We start from the raw sequence: 26,295 nt of genomic DNA on the forward strand, positions 1-26,295 counted from the left end.
ATGTTTTCCTGGTAGGGTCATTAACTGTTACAACGAGTAGCTGTACGCGAGATGCTTTTAAGATAATTTTAAATGACAATGTAATATTGTGATAACAAAAAAAACACCCAAGGGAAATTACTTAAAGGTTGCTTCTTAGACCCTCTCTTAGGTTTTTGTTTAAAATTTCGATTGTTATATATTTAAATTAAACTTTTTTTTAAATTCTACTACAAGTTAGCTTTTGACTGCAATCGTCATAAAATCATGTTGCTGAAATACCTTTGTTGAAATTTTCGTAACCTTGCTGAAAATTGTAACCGAGGAAACGAGTTAATTTTTAATGACCAATCATTATTATACTGCAAGAGTCGTTTCGAGTGTAATTGTACGGGCATCTTACATGCATATACAATAATGTATCCTTAATAACTTCCAATCAATAACTTCCAAGGCAAGTTTGTAACTTTCTAGCTTAATTTTAGGTCTACAAAAGTTTTAATTGCGATCACCTCCTAATAAATATGTAATGTACGCATCAAAAGTGCATGGTCTATTTGAATAAAGAAATATTTGTCTTTGACTTTTAATTTGTTAGATATTGAGTTCATCATCGACAGGGTCACCGTAGGAAAAGGATAACACTAATTTTAATCATCGATCTGAAGACTTTGGGTTAGATTAAATATATTATAACATTCGGGCATATATAAACAAGAGTGAACTGGTATTATGGGCAGGTATTCTGATCTCGTTTCAACAGACATGAACTGCCCTGGGTACTGAAGCGTCGGAGATAATATCAAGGAACGATTACGTGCAGCTATGTGCTATGTAGTATATAATGGTCCTACGTTCAATATAGCCTGCCGACTCGCATTCTACCGGCACATTTAAGTGTAAATGCTTCATGCTTCGCATATCAGTATAGATTAAATATACTTACTAGTGCAGAATATACCTACTAGTAGGATAGTGTAGAAATCGTTTTTTTTCAGTAGATAACGAGCTTTTAACGCTGAAATAGCGTAACTGAAAAAATCTGTATCGTGTTTAGGTTTCATTTTTAAACTTATGTGTTTTTTTTGATAAAATAAATTTTGAGATAATATGCTAAATTTAATTCTATAATTAAATTTAGCATAAATACCCAAATTGCGCCTGCCGAGGATTCAAATTCAAATTCCAAATTTCTTTATTCATGTAGTATGTACTTTAATAATATATATGTTTACATAATTATAAGGGGATGGTGATAACTTCGTTCGCGTAACGTGCCCTGGTCTAAGAAGAGCCCACAACAACCTTAGCCGGGTATACTATTTTTTTGTTATCACCATCTCACAGTGAATTAGTATTAAGCTATTAAGTTAGAGCAATTCACACCCAAGCTTTTTTATCGTTTAAGTAATCCTTAACGTTATAATAGGGTTTTTCTGTTAACCAACGTTTTATATAATCTTTGAACTTATTGACAGACATCTTAAAAATTTCATTCGGTAATTTGTTATATAGTAATATACAATTTTATGTAGCATACGATTGAACGCGAGACCTCCCAATTACCCAAGCGCTCGCCACCAGGAAGGAAGGTCGCCAGATACGTGAAATTCGTTGCTTGCGTTGTCGCTGTATATATGATTTATGACCCGAAGCTTTAGTTTAAAATGCACGTTTTGTACAAAACCCGGAAACGGTTATTTACCTGAGATAAAAGATAAAAAATAGCCTATGTTACTCTCCGTCCTTTCAACTGTATGCAACAATCAAGTAGATTGGTTGGGCGTGAAGGAAGGACACACAAACACACTTTCACGCGTTACATAGTGAAGATTTTACGTATATACAGTGTAAACTCTTTATAACGAAACTCGAGGGACTGAGCATTTTTTGTCGTTATAGAGAGTTATCGTTATATGGAGTGAACAAAAAAAAACCAAATTAATAAGAATTTTTAATACAAGAATTTTTAAACGCCTTCCAACGTCACTTTTCTTTTCTCCCTTTTCAATCGCACGTATCACACAAATTTTTTCGTCAACACTAATCGCTTTCCGTTTACTGGCCATGTTAACAGTTTCAAAGTAGGTTTACGACTGATAATACGATAGGTCCCCAGTATGCTTGGTCGAAGACCATCACTTCCGAGAAAACAATGCGTCATACTGCACGTGTACAAGGCAATTAAGGATAACAAAAGCTAGACCGACCTCGGTCCGACCGAGCTTCAAAGTCTTTTGTTACCTGATAACATAACATAAACAATAATACCGATAATAAATATTTACTGTCTACAAATATGAACACATTTCTTCGTAATAGAGAATGGCGTATCGCTATAAAGAGTGTTTCAAAATGTGAGTTTTAACGCAAACCAACCAACTTGGGCTCACTCCAACGTTATAGGGAGTTTATCGTTATAAAGGATAACGTTATAAAGAGTTTACACTGTATTTTCTTTATTTTCACGTACGAGACAGTCGTTTAATTGATAAAGATCGCTTGTTACACTACGACTCGCGTTGGACATCCAGTTACGTAAGTTCAACGTCTCTACATTTTAATCGTTTTGTTTTATTGTCAAGCAAAATAATATCTAAAATGTACGCAATAAAGCATTGCTTATCTGATCTGTTGCTAATAGATAAAAATCTGTTTTATCTTTGTTCGATTCCCGGATCGGAGTGCTGAGTGTGAGATTTTCTACCTACATTTACTTATTGGATTGCGTGAAAGTAAACTACGATTTATATGGTATCGAAAGAGTGCCATCTAGTGTCAGAACTGTTTCGCGGTCATCATCATCGCATCAACCCATTACTCCGATTGGTGGACTCCACACACCTTTGAGAACATATGTAGAACATATAACTTATGTAGAACTCTCATGTATGCAGGTTTCCTCACGATGTTTTCCTTCACAACTGAAGCAAGTGATATTTTAATTACTTAAAACGCACATAACTTGGAAAAGTTAGAAGTGCGTGCTGGGATTCGAACTCGGCCCCCCGAAAGTGAAGTCGGGCTCCTACTCAATGCACTATCACAGCTTTTTCGCGGTACTGAATCAAAAATTATACTTCGTTTTTAGAAAAAATACCTATATTTTTATGTTTAGCAATGAAAAACACGAATTATATTCATACTGCAATGTCTACGACTAAATTTTCCACGCTTATAAGTAATAGTGCACCCATTGTTAGTTTTGCTATTGCCTATTATTACTGTAGGTACCTATAAAACCGCGTCTAATTAATGCCTGTATTAGCTCAAATGAAACATGATTCATTGACACCACAGCAAACAATGGGCTGCATTTGGCATCGTAGGCGTTAGTTCATTGTGATGCGGGCGGCAGTCCGCTGGTCACTTTGAAGTCGCATTACACTATAGCATAAAAAACGCTGAGGACTTCACATTATACTTTCTTAAATTAGGTAACCGGTTAGAAAAAATCCCAAATCTATTTTAAGACAATGCGTATTAGAACATTGTGCATATTAGAATTAAATATGTACGTCTAAAAAAACCCTTGGAAGCTTTAACAAATATATGTTTTGTTCCGTTCGCTGAATAGGTATATTTTCAACCTAAATATTTGTTACTGTTAACTTCTGATATATATTTTATAATATTATTTAAAACAATTAAAATATCACTTGCTTTAACGGTGAAAGAAAACATAGTGAGGAAACCTGCATGCCTGCGAGGTCTAAATAATGTTCTCAAAGGTGTATGGAGTCCACCATTCCGCCAGTGTGGTGCGTGGGTCAGGGTAGTGGAACTGGACTGCCTTCATCTTCTCATTGTGGGAGGAGACCCGTGCCTTGTAGTGGGCCACTAATGGGTTGATATTATGAGGTTAGTTTAGGTTACAGCTTCAAACTAATATTTGAACATTAAACAAAGAAGTTTTGATTTCATTTAATTTCAGTTTGAATTTCTGACATGGTTTCTGTGAAATTCTGACATGAAGTTTTATAAACGCTGCGTTTTAAACACACTAGTGTCGTCTTAATTGGATCTGTGTGTAATCCGGACTGCTAACTCGATTGTCGCCTGACCACTGCTCACGCCTCGCGCTCCGGGCAAACAATACCTCACACTGATGTGATAACAATCATAGGTCATGAACTTGTGACTCAACGTGACAGGCGTTTTGAGTGCTGGATATGTGTGATGTGTTTGCTACTATATGTACTACCCTGACACTTGAAATCTACACAACTCTAGTAGTCGTAGAGCTCATCCAAGGAATACTACCTCCATGCCAGTGGCGTGAATAGAAGGTATGCACAAGGTATGCAGATGATATAAAATGAAGAAAATCTCCAGTACGAGTCATAAATACTTAAGGGTAGGCTTTTAATAGGCTTTAGTACGTTTAAATTATGTAACCACCTTTTACACGGTGTATCTTAATTAGTTATTGATATATGTACGTTTAATTATATATTTAAGTTTAATTTATTATTATAGTTGTGGATTTATTTACTTAGTTTAGTAGTATTCGTTTTCTTGTTGATTTTTTTTTTCGATAGATTTTTGTTAAACTAAGCATTTAAATTAAAATTTTAAAATGTGGTCAGTGGATGGCTACGTATTTCCGTGGTGTTACCTGGTACAAGGTGCCAACTGAAAATAAGCGCTGTTTGCTCACTGGCGCATGTAGCACAATGCTGAGCTGGCACCTTTTTTCTAGGTTGTGCCACACATAGCATATGTAATGTGTGGCGCAATATAAAAAATATTTTTTTTTCTTTCTTTTCTTTCTTTCTTTCTAATAACTCTCAATGTCTATCCTTCAGTATTTTAAAACTCGGACAGGAGTTTTTCTTTATTTTACATCATCTGCATACCGTCTATGCACGCCACTGCTCCATGCTTAGTTCTGCCAATAAAGTAGCATTGCTGTCACCAAGCATCAGAGCTGCGTTCAGGGCGTGGTTGCCGGTGTAGTTACACACGAACACCTCTTTAAAATTTTAGAATATAAAAGCTACTATTGCGACTTAACTATGATAGTTAGACATATTCCTTCATAGACTTTTTTATAGGTTATAATTAGTACTTTAATTATGTAGTGCATACTTTGTATGTATCATCAATAGTTATGTATCTCAGCACAAGCCTAGTAATAAATTTTATAAGCAAAATTTTGCTAGTTTAAGTTTTTTTGCATTATTGCAAGGATCTCCAATGTTTTTGAAAATTAATTATGACGTATGTTATTTCGTTTAGCTTTCTCTTGGCGGCTAAGAAATGGTTAGAATCGGTCCAGTGCTTTTGGAGCCTATTGGGTACAAAGAAACGCACAATAAATCTTTTCTCTTTATAATATTAGTGTAGAAGCGACAGAACAGTAGGTACATCAGAAATCAGAAGATAAGGGATTAAAATCCTTCCTAGCTGTGATTAACTCAAGTTAGGTAAATGTCAAGCAAAATCCTGTATTTAATAGCGTAAAAGCATTAAATTTAATTGTTAATTGCTTCCTGTGTCTCACTACATACACTTTACATAGATTTTAAAGATTTTTCACACAACCAAGGTTTAAATGATGTAGAAATATGAAATTGGTAGCGAGGCAAGTCTCGAATTTGCCGACCTCCCAGACGCAGTGTTAAGCCCGGTGGTGTTACAAGTGGGAGGTCCGTAGTTCGATCATAGGCGGGGCAAATTAAGGAATTTACATTAACACGTACTTAATTAAAGAATTATTTGTGCAGTAACTAAAAGTATGTATTGATCCCAGAAAACAAAATGTGGAACAAAAGTTTTACACTATCTGTAACTTTTACGACCTCTTTTTAATTTGCTCTACAATCTTAATTAGTGAACAGTTCAAGGCAATGACCTTGCACCAAAACCAACGCGCACTTTGTGACCAATGAAAAGACTTGCTCAAAAAGGCGCGTTTTTGATTGGCTGCACGTAGGTTGCAAACTTGCACGCAACTGCGAACGCTGTTTAGCAGGTTGGCAGCTTTTAAGAAAGTCACTGGCTTTTAAATTTTAAATGAACTTATAAAGCCCTATTTAAATATAGAGAATTTTCTGACATTGATTTAAAAGAAAGACACAAAATATGAAAGTCAATAGTGACTGACAATAATGATTTAATGAGTATAGACTTATTATTATCAATCCAGTTCCAGCCTTCTACAGGGCAAGGGTCTCCCCTCAGGCTTACGTAGTCCACAATGCTGACCAACTGCGGATTGGCAGCTCTCATCACTAAGTTTTCCTACTTCACCGTTATAGCAGAAGCTAGCCAATATCTTAAATTAAAATGTCAAAACTGCCTGCCTGGCATCGAACTCGAATCCTAACAACAAAGGCAGGCCGAAAACCTAACCTCAGGGCTATCACCACTTATATGTATAGTCACTATAATAATATAAAGCATATATTAAAATCGTCTACTTTGCGTAGGTAGATAATAAAATATTAACTAGTTTACATTCGGATAAAATAGTATCCATACAACCGATAACATCTAAGCTTTGGCTAAAGACTACAATATTATCCAAAGGTCAGCCACGACATGACGTCTTATATCGAACATTCTAAAGCTGGAGATAAAAGATAAAATCCTTTGGGCCTTTATATAAGTTAAACCCCTGACGAGATTTTTTAGGTAAACTGTTAGTATCTTAATTCACTATACATTCAATCAATCAATATATATAAAAGAGAAAGTGTGTGGGTATGTTCCGTATAGGCTCCGAAACGGCTGGACCGATTTCAATGAAACTTTCAGGGAATCTCCGGATTGCTCTGGCGAGTAATCCTGTAAAGTTTGGTGACGATCTGAGCACTCCTATTTTTGAACTGTCAAACTGTCAAATACAGCTTTTATTTACTATGATGATATTCTATTGTTGGGTGTACATGGGTGTAGATAATGATCTTCACCCGCTCGAGAAGAGAATAGAAGATAATGAATACGGAGAGAAATAAATGATTTAATATCTTATGAGACTTAAATTAAAAATTTAATGATGTAAGTTTATTGTTTAAATAAAATAAAATCTAGCCCGGCAAAGCGGGCTGGGTACGCTAGTTTATTATGAATATTAAAAATTCCTTCTCTTTTGTAAATAAAACCGTGGTAGTTTTTTTACATATTTAGTAGTTTTAGCGTAGAGGGTACATTGTCGAATATCTGTTTGGTGTGAAGTGAAGATTGAAGAAATTATAAATTACACCATACAGTTTCTCCTACTTCTCGCGGAGTATAGCAAATTAAGCTTAATTTTCATAACTTCTAAGATGATCAATTGAGTACTAGGCAGTATTCACAACTTTACGGGTTAATTACACTAAAATTACAGAAGCGAAAGTATGTGTGTTATCGTGTATGTATTTTACTTCTTCACTGAACACATTATGGAACACAATTGACTGATATATAGAATGGAGACAGATTACTAGTCTTCCAGGATTAACACATAGGCACACGCACACACGACAATATTATTAACAATATTCTGCATATTGATAGTAAAGTTGCCATACGCGGCGTGTTGAAGAGTTGAAGTTTAGTGAAAAACATTGCCAATATTATTAATATTGAGTGTGCAACCAGCCATATCGTTTTAATCCATGTTTCCCTCGTGAATTTGTAAATGCAATCTCACCTGATGCTAAGGCAAGCGTGCTCCAACCTAGACTTCATAATTGCTTTCCAACGGGCATGATTGTCGTCAAGCGCTGGCCTATCGTTAATAAATAAAAATAAAAATAAGTGATAATGCAGTGTAAGACGGTAACGGGCTAACCTGCTACGGGTATGGCAGTTACATTAAACCCACGCCTCTAAATTCTAATCGTATTTCAGCACGTCTTTATCGAAAAACATCATCATCATTGTATAATTTTAAATATTATTTATTGCACCACCTACCTCTTTTCTATGTTTTTTCCTTTTACGCCATTGGTTTCCTGGAAGAAATCGCTATGTAGCGATAAGGCCACCAAATTGTACTCTCTTGATATGTATTTATATATCTGTAACTACTTTTTTTTTTTTGGTGTACAAAAAAAGTGTATTCATTCATTCATTCATTCATGCATTCATCATTATCAAATCATTACCGGCCCACTACAGGGTACTGGTTCTCTAAATGAGATGGAGTTAGGTATTACTCCAACTAGCTGGCTACTGGCGCACGCCATTGGGAACGTTACAGAAAACTTTCAAGAGTGCAGGATTCCTCACGATGTTTTCTTTCATCGTCAAAGCATCGTAAAAGCCACTAGTCTATGACCGCGATGAAATACTTAGTATAGAATAATTATCATCGCTTTAGCCAGTTCAGTATTCAAAACACATGCATCGAACAACCCAAAAACAGCTTTTATGTTGTTTAAATTTGCAAGACAAAAATACCACCGGCATTTAAGTATAGTGTTGATACCTCGTAGCGAGCCACTGGCGTATTTCCAATGAACGAGTGCAAACTCGTGCCGAATCGGTCTATATTTAATTCCGTTCGGCTATTATGTGTGCCACCTCTACACTACAGTGTACACCTCCGTGACGCATGAATTAAATGATCGCCTGGAAGCGGAAAACGCCAATATTTTTTACGACTGACTCAGCGGATCTACAAATCCGCGCAGTAGCAATAGCTGGGGTATTTAGTCTATTATAAATAGGAAAGATTTTTTTTGGTCTAGTAACCAGCCTAGAAATTTAGCGTTCCGGTACGATACCGGGTATGGTTTAAAATAACCATACATCTTCATGTACTTTCACTTCTGTACTGTGTGTTATTTAATCCTAAGACTCCTTCTTATCTTAAGGAGAAGTTTAAATTTCTTGGAGTGCAGTCTGAACTTAGATCGAGTCGTGCGCTGACTTTGAGCATGCCGTTCCACAAAACGAAGTTTTATAAGCATTCGTTCACTGTCAAAGCTACTGAATTGTGGAATGCACTCCCATTGATCATAAGACAGTCGAAGTCATTGGGCATATTTAAAAATGCTGCTAAGGCTCATTATCTCGCTCAGTAAAGACGACTATTATTATTTATTTATCTACTCAAACTCATATTTAAGTATTTATGGTATATTAAGATATGTATTAGTATATTTATTTTTTTATATTTATCAATAGTATTTTTAATTTTTTTTTATTTGTGTAGTCTGGTTTATGTATTAGTATGTAGATATTTGTATGTATGTACTAAATAGTGTACCCCACCTATTTGTTTTCTTTTTAGTTTTCCTAATCCTAAGGTTGCCTGGCAGAGATCGCTACTTAGCGATAAGGCCGCCTTTTGTATCCTGCTTCATTGTTCATGTGTTTGTTCTTTTTTGTCTTGTTTCTTTGTTTGAGTGGTGTACAAATAAAGAGTATAAATAAAATACTCTGAATAGATATGCCACCACCAATTTAGGCTGTATAATCATTTATCAGTAGAGAAATAAAAAAAGTAAGGTTCATGGTTCTATAACCAAGTACCAACAGTCTACTTTTAATTATTTTTCTTCTCCTCCTATTCGAGTTTTATATCAATGTTAGGGTATGCAGTGCTTTTATGCACTCCACTGGTTATATGCTATTGATGAATAGTTATTCTACAACTTATTGATTCAAACACAAGAATGAGTGAAATTCTGTACTGCTTTTATTTAATTTAGAGGTCAAAGTACTATTATAATGTTAACGATTACTTAAACGATAAAAAAGCTCGTGTATGAATTGCTCTAACTACATATCTTAACATTAATTTACTGTGAGAAAACAAAAAAATCACCCAGCTAAGTTGGTTGTGGGTTGTTCTTAGACCAGGGCGCATTCGGAACCCTCGTAGCTAAAGGTTTAAGTTGGCGAACGAAGTTATCACTGTCGTCCCTTAACAATGACGTGTAATGAATGAGTATGAACGCTTCTTGAGTGCCCGTGATAGGCCTACATGGATAAAGAATTTTTGAATTTGAATTTGAACGCAGGATAATTGCCAAATGCGAGTATAAAAAATTTATGATGCTGAGACGGGTACCGGGCGCTTATTTTTATCACCGCGTAATTTCTCACGCGATGCGCTTGGGAGCTTCATTATATGTTAATAGCTTGTTTAGATTTTAGATCCCTAATTACGCTCGCTAAATGGGGCGACAAAATGAGTCACACGTGGTGACATAGTGTCAATACGTTATTTGTTCTTTGTAACTATCTGTGATACTCATTAATTTGAGTAAGCATTTTAACATTGGTACATAACTTCATAAGCTACATTACCTACTTATATAATTGCTTACTCAAATTGACTCCCTACTTTGAGCATGATTTATATATAATGCTAATATATTACTAATATAGTATTGCTAATGATCAATGCGAAAGTGCGTTTGTTTGTCCTTCTTTCGCGTACCGAGACTATTTTTTTTTATTCCACTACAAGTTAGCCCTTGGTGCAGTCAAGGCGACCACCAGACGAGATTGCAATCTTGCCTGGTGGAGTCTAATAGAGTAGCGGGCTAACCTGTTAGAGAGTATGGTAGTCGTACCTCTAAACGGTTTCTATGCGACATCGCACCGGAACACTAAATCGCTTAGCGGCACGTCTTGGTAGGGTGGTAACGAACCACGCCCAATGAGAGGTATTGGACCAGACCAGAGAAAATTCCCGGGAATCAAAGCCGGGACCTCCTACTTAAATTCACAGCGCTCACGTTACGCCAGGGAGGTCGTCAAATTATGTTACTTAAGTGGATTGATGACTAGCGGTTTCTCGCGATTTCGTCCGCATACAATTTCTGATTAGTAAAGTCCCATACCAACTTTAATTCTATGACCTTCGCGTCGCATCGCCCGCCCCTTACTCGACAACTAGGACTCTTAGCATGAAGTTAAATAGCCTCTTGAATAACTGAGCTACAAAATGCAAAATAAACATCTATCAAATACAATGTAGGTATATAATGATTTGCGTACAACATAAAAACTTAAAAAAAAGTAAAAAGCATATAAAATTTTGTCGTTGTAATCTAGTTTGTCAGTTGTTGTAATCATGTTTATATGGTGCCAACTTAAAGGAGTGAATTCTTTCACTACTTTGCATTCTTTATATTTTATTTTATGTTTTTATTTGTGTATATTTTGTTTATGTATTCGTATGTAGTTATTTGAATGTAGGTTTATAATAATTTTTCACCACCTTTTTGTTCTCGCTCTTGTTGTCTCCTAATCCTAAGGTTGCCTGGCAGAGATCGCTTTTTAAGCGATAAGGCCGCCTTTTGTATTCTACTCCAGTTTTCGTGTTTCTCTCTATTCGTTCTTTTGTTTTCCTAACTGTGTAGTTGTGTACAAATAAAGAGTTTAAATAAATAAATAATAAATAAATTCTTTTTATACTCCATCACGGCTAGCATGGGCAGCAGGGGCACCTAGCACAGGCAGGAGAAAAAAGTTATATCCCCCGATTATATCCCCTGACAAGGAATATAATTGACGTGTCTTTCCGCTAAAGCACGGGAACAGGGAATAGGCGAAGCTTACCCCCGTTTATTATTACATATATATTATTTGTCTCCTGCACGGCTAGCATGGGCAATTATCTCCCCGGGGAAAGCTTAAAAATTGATCTTCTCCCACAGCTTTTTCAACTCTCAGAGTACTGGCGCATAAGTGGAAATAATATCCAAATAAAAAATTTGGAAAATCCAAAAGTGCACGACTCATAATGCTCATTTAACTAGGAAAGTGCTGCACAGGCGCCCCTGGTGGAATAAAATGTATATAATATCTATAGATATATCACCATCCATGTTAATTTTACATGGATATATATAGATATACAGTCTTGCAGTTTTCGTTTTTTATTAATTGCAATTAAACTACACTGAATTAATTAATCATTCGCATTCACCTACAAACGTCGATTAGAATTTTTTTTTTTTAAATTTTACTCAAATAATGGATTTTTTCACAAGTTAGAGTGTTTTCTGGTTTCACTCATGACGGACAGGAAATTTTTTTGACCTATTTTGGTGTTTTTTTCCAATTCTATTGCAGTAAATCAATTTTTTAAAAGTATGGAATTAATCCCCTTAAATTATCTCGACAATAGTATGCAAAATATCTTGATTCCGTGAACTAACAAGGCTATAATAATAAAAATAGCCGCCGAAATGAGGCGAAAACAATTTTTCGATCGTAAAGCACTCTCTGATGCTTCGCATCATGAGTCCTGCAATACAGAGCGATCCGGTGATCCTAGAGCGGGCAGTTACCTTGGGCAACGAATTAGTTTGGCCATCCAAAGGGGCAATGCTGCCAGCATCTTAGGAACTGTGCCTCGCTGCGGTGGTTTCGAGGACGTTTTAAATTTTATTTAGTTTTAAATAGTTTATTTTAGGTTATATTTATAAAACAATTATATTAAATATTTAATTATTTTTTTACAAATAAAGGTCATGCTCGGAAATACAATTTATAATAATATATGAGTATTAAACGATTACTTAACTTCTGTTTCATGTTTCCGTTATTTAGCAGGTGGTCACGTTAATTATATCCCCTGTCAGGGGATATAATATCTGTCTATTGCCTGTGCTAGCCCTGCAGAAGTGGTAGAGAATAACTAAAGACGTAGAGAAGACGCCGCGCGTTTTATCTATATATATATCTATATATATATATATCTATTAGTTATGTGTTTAGCAATTAGGCTAAATATAACAAAATAGCGAGCCTATTCTTCAGATATTGGCCACTCGCTCTCATACCTGTTTTACTCCACGACGGATCACTCGCTTTAGAACGTGAATTTCCACGTTCCCGGAATCGATCCATCAAACAAACCAGCGTGTTTGTGTTTGTAGAGCAAACACTTTGTTTATTTAGTTGCGGTTATCATTAAATTTGACCTTTTGCATTGATGATATAACGTTTCTATTTGAAACTAGGTATATATATACTTATTTATACCGAGTTGACTTTATGTAATTTCCTTGATAAAGTTAACGCAGAAAGCAGGTGAGACTGAATGTTTAAAAGTGTTATGTGTATGTATATGTATGTGCGTCTGTTTGATGAACCGATTTAGATTGTGTTTTTTTTCGGGATTAGTCGGGAGTGTTCTTAGTATATTTTATGGTCCAAGATGGCCGCCGCCACAGAATGGCGGTTAACATATTTTTTTCCACAACTCTCTCAATATGGGTATCCAATGAAACTAGATGAACACACGATATTGAAAGACATAGTTATTTCAAATTTTTATTTTATAATTATTATCATTATTCTAATATTTTACAGTTTTTGTTTTATTTCTTCTAGACACATACAATAGATAAAACATCAAATTTTTGCATTCAACTTGTAACATATTATTAAGAGAAAGTTTCATTAGGAACGATTGTCAAGTTTTGAGTAATTGATAAATTAATGAATTAACACAGTTAGTGATTATTTACAAAAGCGTTTCTTAGAACGAGATTATAAATAGCCTATTATATCTACCTACCTGCCAGAGTACTAAAGTTAAACATTTAATGACTTGTTTTGTCGGCATACATTGGCCATAATAAAAGATAATAATATTTTGCTCGGTCGTGAAACCCGAAATATGTGTTACGTAGGTAACCTATTTGTATAGGTATGGATTCTTAAATAAAGAACATCTAAACTGAATTAAAACTTCCGAATGGGAAAAGAAACATGGTCTATGTCTATGGGCCTCATAAAAAGGCTCAAAGTCACTCAGCGGGCTATGGAGAGAGCTATGCTCGGAGTATCTCTACATGATCAAATCAGAAATGTGGAGAATTGTAGAAGAACCCGAGCTACCGACATAGCTCAATGAGTTGCGAAGTTGAAGTGGCAATAGGCCGGGCACATAGTTTGGAGAAAAGTTGGACGTTGGGGTCCCTAGGTGCTGGAATGGCAGCCCCGCACTGGTAAGCGCAGCGTTGGTCGACCCCTAACGAGGTTAAGCGCGTCACAGGTAACCGTTGGATCCAAGCGGCACAGAACCGTGGAATTTGGAACTCCCTACAAAATACCTATGTCTAGCAGTGGTCGTCTATCGGTTTATACGATGATGATAAAAAGGCCATCGCCCTGATCAGTTACCCCGAGCCCCCTACAGGGACTTCGAGGACGTCTTCGGTGAAAAACTTCCAGTCAAGTCCATAGCCCATAACAATACACTGCGTAACTGAAGATATCTCTCGACGGGAAGGTTTTTTCATAATCACCACGCTGGGCAGAACGGTTGGTGATCGCAGTACACTGCTGCCCGTTCTCCGTTCCCCTAAGTCTCATCGTACGATACCCGCGGTAAGAGGAAAGATGGTGACAACTGTATGCTGATCATTGTAACTACGTGGATATCTACTTAACAAAAAAGGTTAAGTCGAACCAACCACACTGAATTTTCACTTTGATAATGGTGGCGACATAGTTTTTTTTTTCCTAAAACATCCCGAGTATGATGTAGTTATTCTAAGGATACCCCATTCATCCAAATCTTTTCGAGCATGAAGGAGTAAGGATGAAATAAAGAAACTCTTGGTATGGGAAGAACTAGTGTCATGCTTATTTCTGCCGCCAATTGAACTGCTGCGTTCGGGTCTGAAGGAAGTTTTATCCGCTGTAATAACAGGTAACATGAGGCTTAACTTCTACGCCTCAGATTTATTGACCTAGGGCGGCCCTTTGTAAGACGTGTTTCTGCTCGTGCTGCGTGTTCGCTCTGCGAGGTTATGCTCTGTTTGGTTATGATTTTCTTTTTAACATTACATTGGCGGCCGATTGGCGCAGTGGGCAGCGACCCTGCTTTCTGAGTCCAAGGCCGTGGGTTCGATTCCCACAACTGGAAAATGTTTGTGTGAAGAACATGAATGTTTTTCAGTGTCTGGGTGTTTAAATGTATATTATAAGTATTTATGTATATAATTCATAGAAATATTCATCAGTTATCTAACACAAGCTTTACCATACCATACTTAAGGACTAGATGGCGGTGTGTGTATTGTCGTAGTATATTTATTATTATATATTATTGGCACGAATATACGTCAGCCCTGTAAGCATTACATTTTAATTACCTAACCTACAATAATAGAGCATAATTTACTATTACTTTCTTTTCAAGGCTTTCAGAGCTCTAAAATTAAGAGATATAAAGTTACATTTAAAATTTGGCAATCGAAATAGCTTGACCAAAAGCAGCAGCGGACGTCCGCGCCAGAACTTAGAACCGGTTGTGTTCGCACAAACCAGTTCGGACTGTAAACAAAAACGGATGCATCACTCCGGCCTCCCGCGAGGAATGGACCCTTTCCTCGTTATGTAACCGATATAATAAGACTGCCTCGATAACTCAACCTTAGCGAGGAATGGAATTCTATATAACGAGTCCGCGTTTTTTACGGGGATAACAACTTAAAAGCGTCCTTTATCCGTCCCTAGAATATGCCTATACCTAATATGCAAATATCGCATTTTCAGCTTTTATTATATTAAACGCACGGCTGCGTATAATATAATAAAAGCTTTTTTTAAATCCCCCAGGATTAGCCACTTATGTTGGTTATTTGAACCAGCACACGAGAACCCGATTAGCAAGTCCTCAAAAATTACAGATAGGTACAAGGAAGAAGAATAAACGACCAAATCTTGAAGCGGTGATTGAGCCATGGTGATTTTTCGGATTAAAAGTATGATATGTCCATCTTCAGAATGCAAGTTATAGATAGATTAAGTCTTTATTGCTCAAATTAAAAAAAAAACTAACTTAAATTATAAAAAAAAGAAATAACAATAAATGCGCAAAGGCCGCCTTAACGCTTTGAGCGATCTCCTCAGACAATTGACGGAAGAATAAACTAAGTGAAAACGGGATAGTGTAAAAGGTCAATAACAAGTAATAAAAAAAATTACATAACTTTACATAACAATAATACATAACTAATGTTTGTGTATTTCATCTTTATCGGTACTGGGGATGAGCCGAACATAGGTAACAAACATACAAACAGACACTATCGCATTTATAATATAAGCCTAATGGATTCATTGGGATATTATAATAAAACGCCTCCGTCAGATAAAATCCAAACAGGTACATTCATTCAGGTATTTGTGTTTTATAACTTCTTTTTTTCTAATTCATGTAGCGGAACTGACATCAATATATAAAAAGAAGTGAACAAAGTCAAGCTTATTTATCTCTGTTAGAAAGGAAAATTATTGTTTTTGGGTAATCGTCGACGTTATAGAAATTCAAGACATCTATATTTTTTTGTAATTATATTTAGAAATAAGATCTTAAATCAAAAGGTAGGTACAAAACAACTTACTTTATAAAGATATTTTTAAGATCAAAAGCATTCTGTGAATACATTATCTATATCTACTTCCACTAATCTCAGAAACGTGAATTTATACAAACGCGGACGCATTATCCATGTTTAGAAATACTTACTAAGGCGGAAAACCTATTTAAGTAATCAGATTGAATTACTAGTTAGGAATGAGAAAACATTTTCTCAATCCAGTCTCATGAAGGAATGAGTGAGAGGTAGATACATGGACAAAGGTAGGCACTAGGTACCTACAGCTATGATGTTCAAGGTAAATAAATTAATGAATACACTTTTAGTGTACACCAAAGAAAAAAGTAGTTACTAATATTACAAAAAGTAATAATTTTTTTGTTTCTTTGTTTGGCTCAATAAGGAGGCGTTCATAAAATACGTGAGATTTCTAAGGGGGGGAAGGGGTCGAGTCAAATCTCACGACATCTCACCAGAGGGGAAGGGATGGACAAAAAATTTAAAAACACCTAACGTTATTTATAAGGCTCCAAAAACCCAATAGGCTCCCAAAATACTCGACCGTTTTTAACCATTTCTTCGCCAAAAGAAAGCTAAACTATCACGATGTAACCTAGGCTATTTTGATTTAAAAAAAAGAAGTTCCATAAGAAAATGCAGTTTTCTTGTAACGTCACCCTAAGTAGCAAATCATTTCCTATAAAATTTATTACTACATTAACTAATACAAATTATATAGGTACTACATGTTTTGAACTCATTTTTACCTTAAAAATGTCCCCAAGGGATTAAAGCCAAAAGAAGTAAATAGAAAATATAGATTGTATAAATTATTTATTATATATATATTTATCTCCCATTTTTGCTTACCCTAATTATGTGCATAATTCAAAGATCTAACATACTCGTAAATCCTACTAATATTAATAATGCTAGTTTGTATGGATGGTTGTTTGTTTCTCTTTCACTCAAAAACGACTGACGAACTCTAAATCGCTAATCGTTGGGGTGCTAACTAGCCACGCCCTAAGAGCTTAGACCCAAGACCTAACCAGAAAAAATCTGAAATTTTAAAAATATAAATTTCTAAAATTCCCCTGCCGAAGATCGAACCCGCAACCTCCCACTTATAAGACCGCATAATTGACCTGTAGGTGTGTTATAAACCTTGTAAGTGGTTCAAATGGTTAAATGGAGCAATGCTTTTATTCAGTAAATGATTTGTTTTATATTATAGAGTATACCCAATAAAACTGTTTCCGTAGTAGAGGAATATGTGTTAGAAATTCATGGAATTATTTTATTTTAAACCAGGCATTCATACGTTGTGTAATTAAATTTATGTTAAATATTGTATTATATTATAAAAGTAACTTAATCACTTGTGCTAATTAAATAAATTGAAATGATCAGGTCATGAATAGACTAAAAAAACTTTTATGTATGAGTTTTCCGAAAATGTATTCTCATTTTCTTGTATTCATCATTCCAGGCACGTTTTAAACTAGGCATTGGTTTACATACACGTAGCCAAGTAAACATACATTAGGCGGGTATAATTTTGGGCTAAAGTTGCGTAAAATCACACATGTATAACACTTCACGGCAAAATATTTACTATTACGTCGTTAGCAATTGGCACAGCTACGTAAACCGCTTTCAAATATTAATATTGTTTTGTTGCAAATAAAAATAGCTGATGCTGTTTCGAATTTTATAATAGATGCTGACGAAGTTGGCAATGAAAACTTAATATTACAAGGTAACTAGGTACGTACGAGACAACGGAAAATGAGACAGTAGATATAATTCAGCAAAAACGCCATAGAATAAATTTAAGCTGCGTCCAAGGTTAATTAACACTTCTTAATTTTCAAAAGAGTACTTACATAACCAGTTATTATAAATTGGCTGTTATATTTTTTGAAGTTATAAAAGCGTCGGTTAAACAAACAATAAAGCGGCGTTAGACTAGTGATCAGGAATTCGGCTCTAGTACGCGGTGATAACGTTAAGACTTCCGTTTTACTTTCAGGGAGCCAATTTCGAATCCCAACCTCTAACATTTCTGTTTTAAGCAATTAAAATATCACTTGCCACATGTTTATAACATAGAATTAAGGTAGGTAAAAAAAAATTCTCGGTTTCACTTTCAGCGAGCCGAGTTCGAATACCCAGCTCGACCTCAACCTCTAACTTTTCTAAGTTATTCGCGTTTTAAGCAATAAAAATATTACTTTCTGTATACAAAGAATCAAGGTAGGTAGGTAAAGAAAAGTTTAACAGGCCGCTGTTGTAAGGCTGGCGACATGTAGACCCAGGTAGCTTCTAAATGCTTGAAGCACAGACATCTGATTTATAAAGGTTTGAAACTGGAAAAGACCTAGAGGCCGGTCACCACTGAGATAGACTGACAAGTTGAAAGAGAGTTGAATCATGCCGATTCTATAAAATCGCGTAAATGGCCTCCTACGAGAAACTGATGAAGACAATAATTTACCGATTCGAAGCTGAGATCTCACCAGCACCACGAGAGGCAGTAACATTTTTACAAGAACTCAATGTCAAAAATCATGCGATTATGAATTGAATTGTTTTATACGGCTGTCGTCACGTCATCAAGTCAATTGAATGTAATCATCGCGAGTTGTTATGAGGCCTTGACTACGTGTAACATTATTTTATAAATTATTATTTAATGCATACCAGGCTTCTAGTATATAATTGATTTAGCTATTATAGGTTCGAAATGCAAAATTTAATTCCTATACAGTTGACGTCTTGTTTTAGTTTAGGCGTTTCTTGGAACTGATTGAAAATGCTTTATTTGATTGTTTGTAAACATATGTCTATAGCTCTACCTGAAACTTGATGAAAGCGATCATCGCACCTTTTTCCTATCTCCATCTATGATCTCCAGAAGGCCCGTACCAAACAGTGTGAAGTTAATAGCTTGAAGAAGATGATGATGTGAGTGCCCCGGAAAATTTAGTCCTCCACTAGGAGAACAGACAACATCAAACTGGTGGCCTGGAAATTCTGTACAAGACCGTGAAATTTGGCCAAACCCTAATAAAATCTATAAATAAATATATCACTACAACGCACACATCGCCATTTAGCCCCAAAGTAAGCGTAGCTTGTGCTACGGGTACTAAGATGACTGATGAATATTTTTATAAATAATATAACATTCATGCTCATCAAACAAACATTTTCCAGTTGTGGGATCAAACCCACGGCCTTGGACTCAGAAAGCAGGGTCGCTACAAACTGCGCCAGGCGGCCGTCAAATATGTTCTAATAGATGAATATGATTCAATATTGTGAGATTGTCAGTGTCACGTTAATTGAATTGCTTTTGTTATTAGGAGGTTAGAGGGAGATTTTATCCAATTAGATACTTTATTACTTAATAAAACTACTAATCATCGTCATCATTATAAATTACTATAGGACACGGGTATCCTCATAGAATAAGAATGGTCGGGCTAAATGGTTCGAATTTAGGCTGTAGTCTACCACGCTGGTCAGGTAAAGCCTATGAGAACACGATACAGAACTCTCTGGTACCTATGCAGGTTTCCTCAAGATGCTTTCCTTAACCCTTAAAACAAGTAATACTGAAGTGTTTACAAAAACATTTGTCCTTCAAAATCTGTTTTACAGCTAATTTCTTCAAAGCTTTTAAGCTTAAACACATCTTAAAGGTGAAGATAAAAGAATTATTCTAGCCAACTAAGATCAAAAATAATATATTCAATATCTCAAAATTTTATATTGCCGTGGCATTCGTTTACTATAACATTGTGGCTTATTCAAAGTAGGTTTGCAAATAGGTACATACTAATACGATAATCTTTTGCCAACATAACGGAGTTTTCAACATTATGCTCAGTTATTGACAAATTGGCGATAAGTTAAGCCGTACTAGGTAATTATTATTGGTTGTCTAAATGCAGTCTTTATTCAGGTAGCTTTTCAATTATTTATAGTATAACTTACTTAACTACTCCTTTAAAAATAAAAATAAAGCAAAAGTTATCCAAAAACTGGTTTGTATTGAGTAGACAACCAACCTACAGTATTTGTTTGAGCTCCAACTTTATCTATGGCATGTTTATATATGCACACATTATCTCCTTATGGAATACCTCAGTGTATAAAGGTAAACAATGCACGTGTACTCACCGTGTCCTCCAAGGTTTTGAATTCATTGAATAGCCTGTTGTTGGTGAGCCTCTCGTTCAAGGACTTGACGGTCGCGGACATCGCGATCATGTTCGCCGACAGCTCGTCAACCTCCTGCCGGAGTCGGTTGACCTGCACCTCGCGTACTATCGTTAGGACTATCAGCCACACTGCCAAAACTCCCACAGTAACCCCGAAGATGACACATCCTCGCCGCTTTTTACTGCCTTTCTCAGCTATATCATTAGCATACTGCCTCTCAAAGTCTCCACTCATCAAGTTCTTCGACAAGTCCTTCACGTCCCTCAACGCTTCCGTCTGCGTGTACATTGTTACGGGTTCAGGTATTAGGGCGCAGTTCTCGGCCATCACACTCTCTTGGGCACTGCACTCGCGATCTAAACGATAGCAAACTGGGAGCAATTAGCCGTTATCGGCCCATTGTCGTGTTCTCGGAAGGCCGCGCCGGCTCGGTTAGTAAAGACGCACGTGCTAAGAAACGTATGGAAGACAGGGATATACGCGTTACCGGCGAGACGGACTAGAGCCGAGTGGAGCAAAACGAAGCGAGTAGTTGGCACGCGGCGCACGCGCACGCTTGCAATCGCCGACGTACAACTATCAGAATGCAACGTTTTGTACCCTTAGTATAAAACCTAATCGCTTCGGTAAACCTATTCTAAATCGTAAGGTCGTTTTCGGGTTTTGAAACCCGATCGATCGTTGATTAAACGGTGATCAAACAACGATCTACGTAAGATTGACATTAGAACTCGAAATCAGTAGGTAGGTACTTATTACTTAAAATTTATTTAGACGGGGCGTGTAAGTGTTATACTTGGAATAGTTTAACGAATGCAAACGCAGAAGATTTCTAGAAATATTAGGTGATATATATGAGACTGCATCATCGCTTACCATCAGGTAACATTGCTTGAAGAAGTAATTTGGTATTGAATTAAAGTGAGACCATAGACCCATCGGGCAAAACAAAGATCAATAGATTAGTGTGGTGACATCCGAAACTTTTTAATCAGCAGTAGGTGCAAAATTCAAATGCAAATTCTGTACTGCTGATAAAACTTTTTTTTATACAATAGTCAGACCAAGCAGCATGTGGCTGTAATTACACGTTTTTAATTAGTAAGTCGATCCATATAATACAACCAGAGGATGCTAAATTTCTTCCAGCAAGGAAAGTGCTGATTTTCCTGACGGCGACCAATGCTTGCTGGGAAATCTAGACAGCGTCGTCACATTTGATCGTAGCCGGCCGACGTGACACCAGGGACCAGGCTAACCTGAGCCGCAAGCAGAAGAAGAAGAAGAAGTACGTTGACTTGTTCGATACTCGACAACGCCTCGAAGATTTAGAGCGTGCAAATCTTATACTAGGGGTACAGCCCAGCAATTGAGAAGATTAAACGTCGCAACAAACAATTGAGGAAATAAAACAATCAATGAGACGATATTGTACCCGAGGTATCGAGGGAATTCCTGCCTCTCCTCGAGTTTTATCAATGTAGAGTCGTTCCGCTTATGTAGTTTCTTCGTAGCATACCATCTTTTGAAGGTATCGATTCGCTGAAAAATCGTTCCGTTGCACGCAGATCGCAGCTGCCGTTCTCACATGCAAATAGTAGCTACAAAATCATTTAAATCAAGATCTGGCATCACAGAAATCTCGTACAAGTTGCCAGAAAACTTGTGTAAATAGAATTTATGTGCATCTCGCTTGCAGTAAGAAATGCATTGTGCAATATATTATTAAACGATATAGCAAGAAACTCGTGCAAGACTTACGCAAGTGTACTTGCCTGTGAGGACGCGCTAGATTGCAGGTGATTATCACCTGCGATGTAGCTAGGCATGTTGATATGCACGTGCAACTCTGGACACTTATACGAAGGTTTTTAAACACTAGAGCTGCAGAATTAGCTGATCTTAATAATGCTTTAGTGCTCTTTTAAAACTATTGAGTATTGACGTATATTCTTCAGCCCTGATTCCCGCAGAAGAATAGAAAGATTAAATGTCGAAGAAGTTCATACTTCTTGTGTTCCGCATCACCACATTTTCCCATAAAAGTTAGCTATAAAGAGGTTATCTAACCTAACCTAACCTAACAAGTTCTCTACACTGCCGCCGTCACAAAATATAAAGAGCATAAAAAAATACCATGTCTGAGTTTAAGGAAATAATAATTTCGTTGAACAGAAAAGAATTTCGATACTCCGTCTATATATATGACTCGTATATACTTTGATAAACCCGATGAAATAGATACATACATAAAAGAAAATAATAAATCCGAACTGATAACCTTCTTCTTATTAGAGTCGGTAAAAGGGGTACAAACTGGCAGATGCGCCATATTTTCAACTCCAACGAACTTACAAAATCGGATTTCACTCAACTCTAAATCTCAACATTGCAAGTTGCACCTCTTTCTTTGGATAGCAATATATTTTATATATCTAGAAAAATGTTTCACAAATATAACATTTCTGTAATATTATGCATATTAAAATAGCAATGGCAATTATAATAATTGTATGTTGTTCGCACAACAACCCATATATGTAATAATTATTGAGTATGCATAAAATGCATGGAAACCACTCGGATTTAATAGGGTAGCAATATACGACATAACTGCCTACTTAAAAACGTTGTTTATCCTAGATTAGCGGTTGTGACACATGACAGTTTATGAAGTATTATTTTATAAACTGTCATGTGTTAATTTTAAGTGATAAAATGCATTTAAACAGTGAACATACTGTAGATAACATAGTAGTAAGTTGCAAGTGAAAATTTAGTGGACCAGAAGGTGGTAAGACAAATGAATGAAAAGAAAAGTAGTGATGAAGCTTAAGTTAGTAGCGGGCTAAACTGTTGAATCCCATACTCCTAATGGCTTTCTAGGAGGCGCTTAATCTCTAAGCTTGGTTCATTGACCAAACACCAGATAAGATGTCTCTAATTTAAAATCTAACTCTTTTCATAGTGACCTTTCATATTCACATCGGTCATCTTGAGTTTGAAATTTATCATAGTGTCAAGCCCTTTCATTTGATACCCATATTAAGAGAATTGTGAACACATATGTATACGTTCGGGAAGTTTCTCGTGGTTTGCATAAACCTGAGGCCTATATTGCGCGTGTTCCGTTAATTACATTTGCAGACATAATTATATTATGACTTCAATATTCTTACTCCATGCCAAACAGATGGTCCGCAATGTACTGTCTACGTATGTTTCGCTTCGACACTGGAGCATCCTTAGGAGACTTTAGAATTAACAATCGCTAAGAATAAGCTGAGCTTTTTGTGACCGCTCATCCGGTAAAGTACTACCACCATGCTTATACAGTGTTTCGATCTTAAAAGCGTTGTTGCAAATGTAATTAACGGAACACACGCAATATCGGCCTCTTCTCCTGCTTTTCGTTAAGTATAGCAAATATAGGCTTAATGGTATATTTCTTATAAAGTCCTGTTACCCTTTTACGAAAGGCGCTTTTATACTGGAATATAGTGAAATCTCTACCTATTTCTTCTTAAAAGTATACAAAAATAGCCGTCCATTAAGAAATGACATACCCATCTCGGCTATTCAAAGTGTTTTCTTTAAATATAATCGATGACGCAGGCGGGTACGGGGCGGTTCAAAGATCATTACATAAGGCATGGCACACATTGCAATATTTTCCTTCGACCGATATAATTATGTTGCCAGTCCAACTGATATAAGATAATTTGAGCCGCATAAGAAGGGTCCGAGTCACTCAGCGGGCGATGGAGAAGAGCCATGCTTGGAGTATATTCTCTAGGTGAATCAAATCCGTAATCCATAGAAGAACTAGTTACCGATATAGCTCAACGAATCGCGAAGCTCAAGTAATTGGCGGAGCACAAAGTTCAAAGAGCCGATGGACGTTGGGTCCCAAGGTGCTGCAATGGTGGCCTCGCACCGATAAACGCAGCGTTGGTAGACCCCTGTCAACAAGTCGCAGGGAGCCGCTGGATTTAAGTGGCCCAAGTATTTAAGTATGAGGTCCCGGGTTCGATCCTCGGCAGGGGCATTCGGGAATTTATAATTTCTGATTTTTTTCTGATCTGGGCTGGCTTTGGCTGTGGCTAGTTACCACCCTACCGACAAAGACATGCCGCTAAGCACTTGAAGCGGAATAAAAAAAATGGTACTTGGAACTCGCTACAAAAAACCAATGTTTAGCAGTGGACGTCCATTGGTTGATATAATGATGATTATATAAAATGAAACTTATTATATGAAGTAACAAATACAAATCATTTTTTTGTTATAATCTTCCCCTCGACATAATGAAGTTGTAGACCACATAGTTCTGTGTCACACAATGTACAATCCGCGGACCTGGGCGGTTTTTACAAACGGCGCCGAGCGAAGTTAGGGGTTGACCAACACCGTTTCGGCACCTTGGAACCCCAGCGTGCATCGGTTGTCCGGGTACGCACCCTTCTCCTTGCCACTTCAGCTTGAATCGTTGAGCTATTTTGCTCTTATTTGAGAACTGATAGCTCTCTCCATCGCTCGGTGGGTCACCTAGCCTTCTTAGATACTCACAGTAAGTGACCACGTTTCAGAGTTTTCAAAGACTAGATTTTTAAGCACTGAACATCTGAACACTAGACATCCAAAGTCATCGTTGGATACGTTGGGTCAAATTCTGAACTGGTCTGACTTCTTCTCGGTTAAATCGATTTTCCAAACTGGTGGTAGAGTCACTACACATAGTCATATATATATACGTTAGCAAAATGGATTTTAAAATGACCATACTCGAAATAAAGTGAAAAGGTTGTAAAGATGTATAATCGTCATATCAACTTACCGGCCCACACGGGTCCTCCCCACAATGAGAAGGGTTTAAGACCGTAGACCGTAGACACCACGCTGGCATACTGCAGATTGATGGACTTCACATGCCTTTGAGAACATTATGGAGAACTCTCAAGTTTGCAGGTTTCCTCATGATGTTTTCCTTTACCGTAGAAACAAGTTATTTTTTATTTGCCTAAGACGCACAAATTCCTTAGAAAAGTTAGAGGTGCTTGGATTCGAACTCGCTTTTTTATATTCCGGGAAAAATACAAATTGTAATAATTAGTTCTTACTTTATTTCTTTACGCTACGGGCTCTAGAGTGGCCTGATGCTTATTGGTAGACTTCACACGCCTTTGAGAACATTATAATAAATAACTACGGAAAGTAAGTTTGCACGGTGCGTCCCGGGTAGCGAACCGGGTCCACCGAATGGAAAGCCAAAGCCTTGCCCACAATGACGACGGGGGGACAGATAAAACTTCATTTTCCTAACATGTGTCGCCCTAAGAAAACAGCGAGGGAACAGGCCGGATAAAATATGTTTGATCTGTCCCCTCGTCAGAAGCAGGGTGACAGACCGCGCTTTTTTTTCTTTCCTGTACTCCTGCAGGGCTAGAACAGGCAGGAGACCAAAAATTTTATTATATCCCCTGACGGAATATAATGAACGTGTTCACCTGCTAAAGAACGGGAACATGGAATAGAAGAAGTTTATCCTTACCTTCCTAAGACATGTAATATTTAAAATTTTAACTTAACCCACCAATAAAAATTGGGGCAGCGCGGTGGTGCCATATCCATTTTCTTACGAGATGAGACATGTTCCCCCGCGCAGGAATAGAATCTTTGATATATTGCCAAACATTCCGTGGAACTTTGAGACCCGAAAACCTGTCAGAATTCAGTGGAACAGTACCCAACCGTTATCAGTTCAGGGAATTAGGTATTTATACCTGGA

At 36.8% G+C, this 26,295-nt stretch overlaps 1 protein-coding gene across 1 annotated transcript in view; it reads right to left on the reverse strand.

Moving 5' to 3' along the window:
* LOC120628156 (protein eiger) overlaps positions 1 to 21,045 on the reverse strand; it is a 67,537-nt gene extending 46,492 nt beyond the window's left edge. Inside the window, exon 1 of the mRNA XM_039896391.1 lies at positions 20,466 to 21,045. Within this exon, the coding sequence (XP_039752325.1) occupies positions 20,466 to 20,834 (369 nt within the window). The 5' untranslated portion in view covers positions 20,835 to 21,045. The remainder of the gene's footprint in view (positions 1 to 20,465) is intronic.
* Positions 21,046 to 26,295: the final 5,250 nt, after the last annotated feature.

This window comes from Pararge aegeria, chromosome 2, assembly GCF_905163445.1.
Source record: "Pararge aegeria chromosome 2, ilParAegt1.1, whole genome shotgun sequence".
NCBI classification, from domain to species: Eukaryota; Metazoa; Arthropoda; class Insecta; order Lepidoptera; family Nymphalidae; genus Pararge; species Pararge aegeria.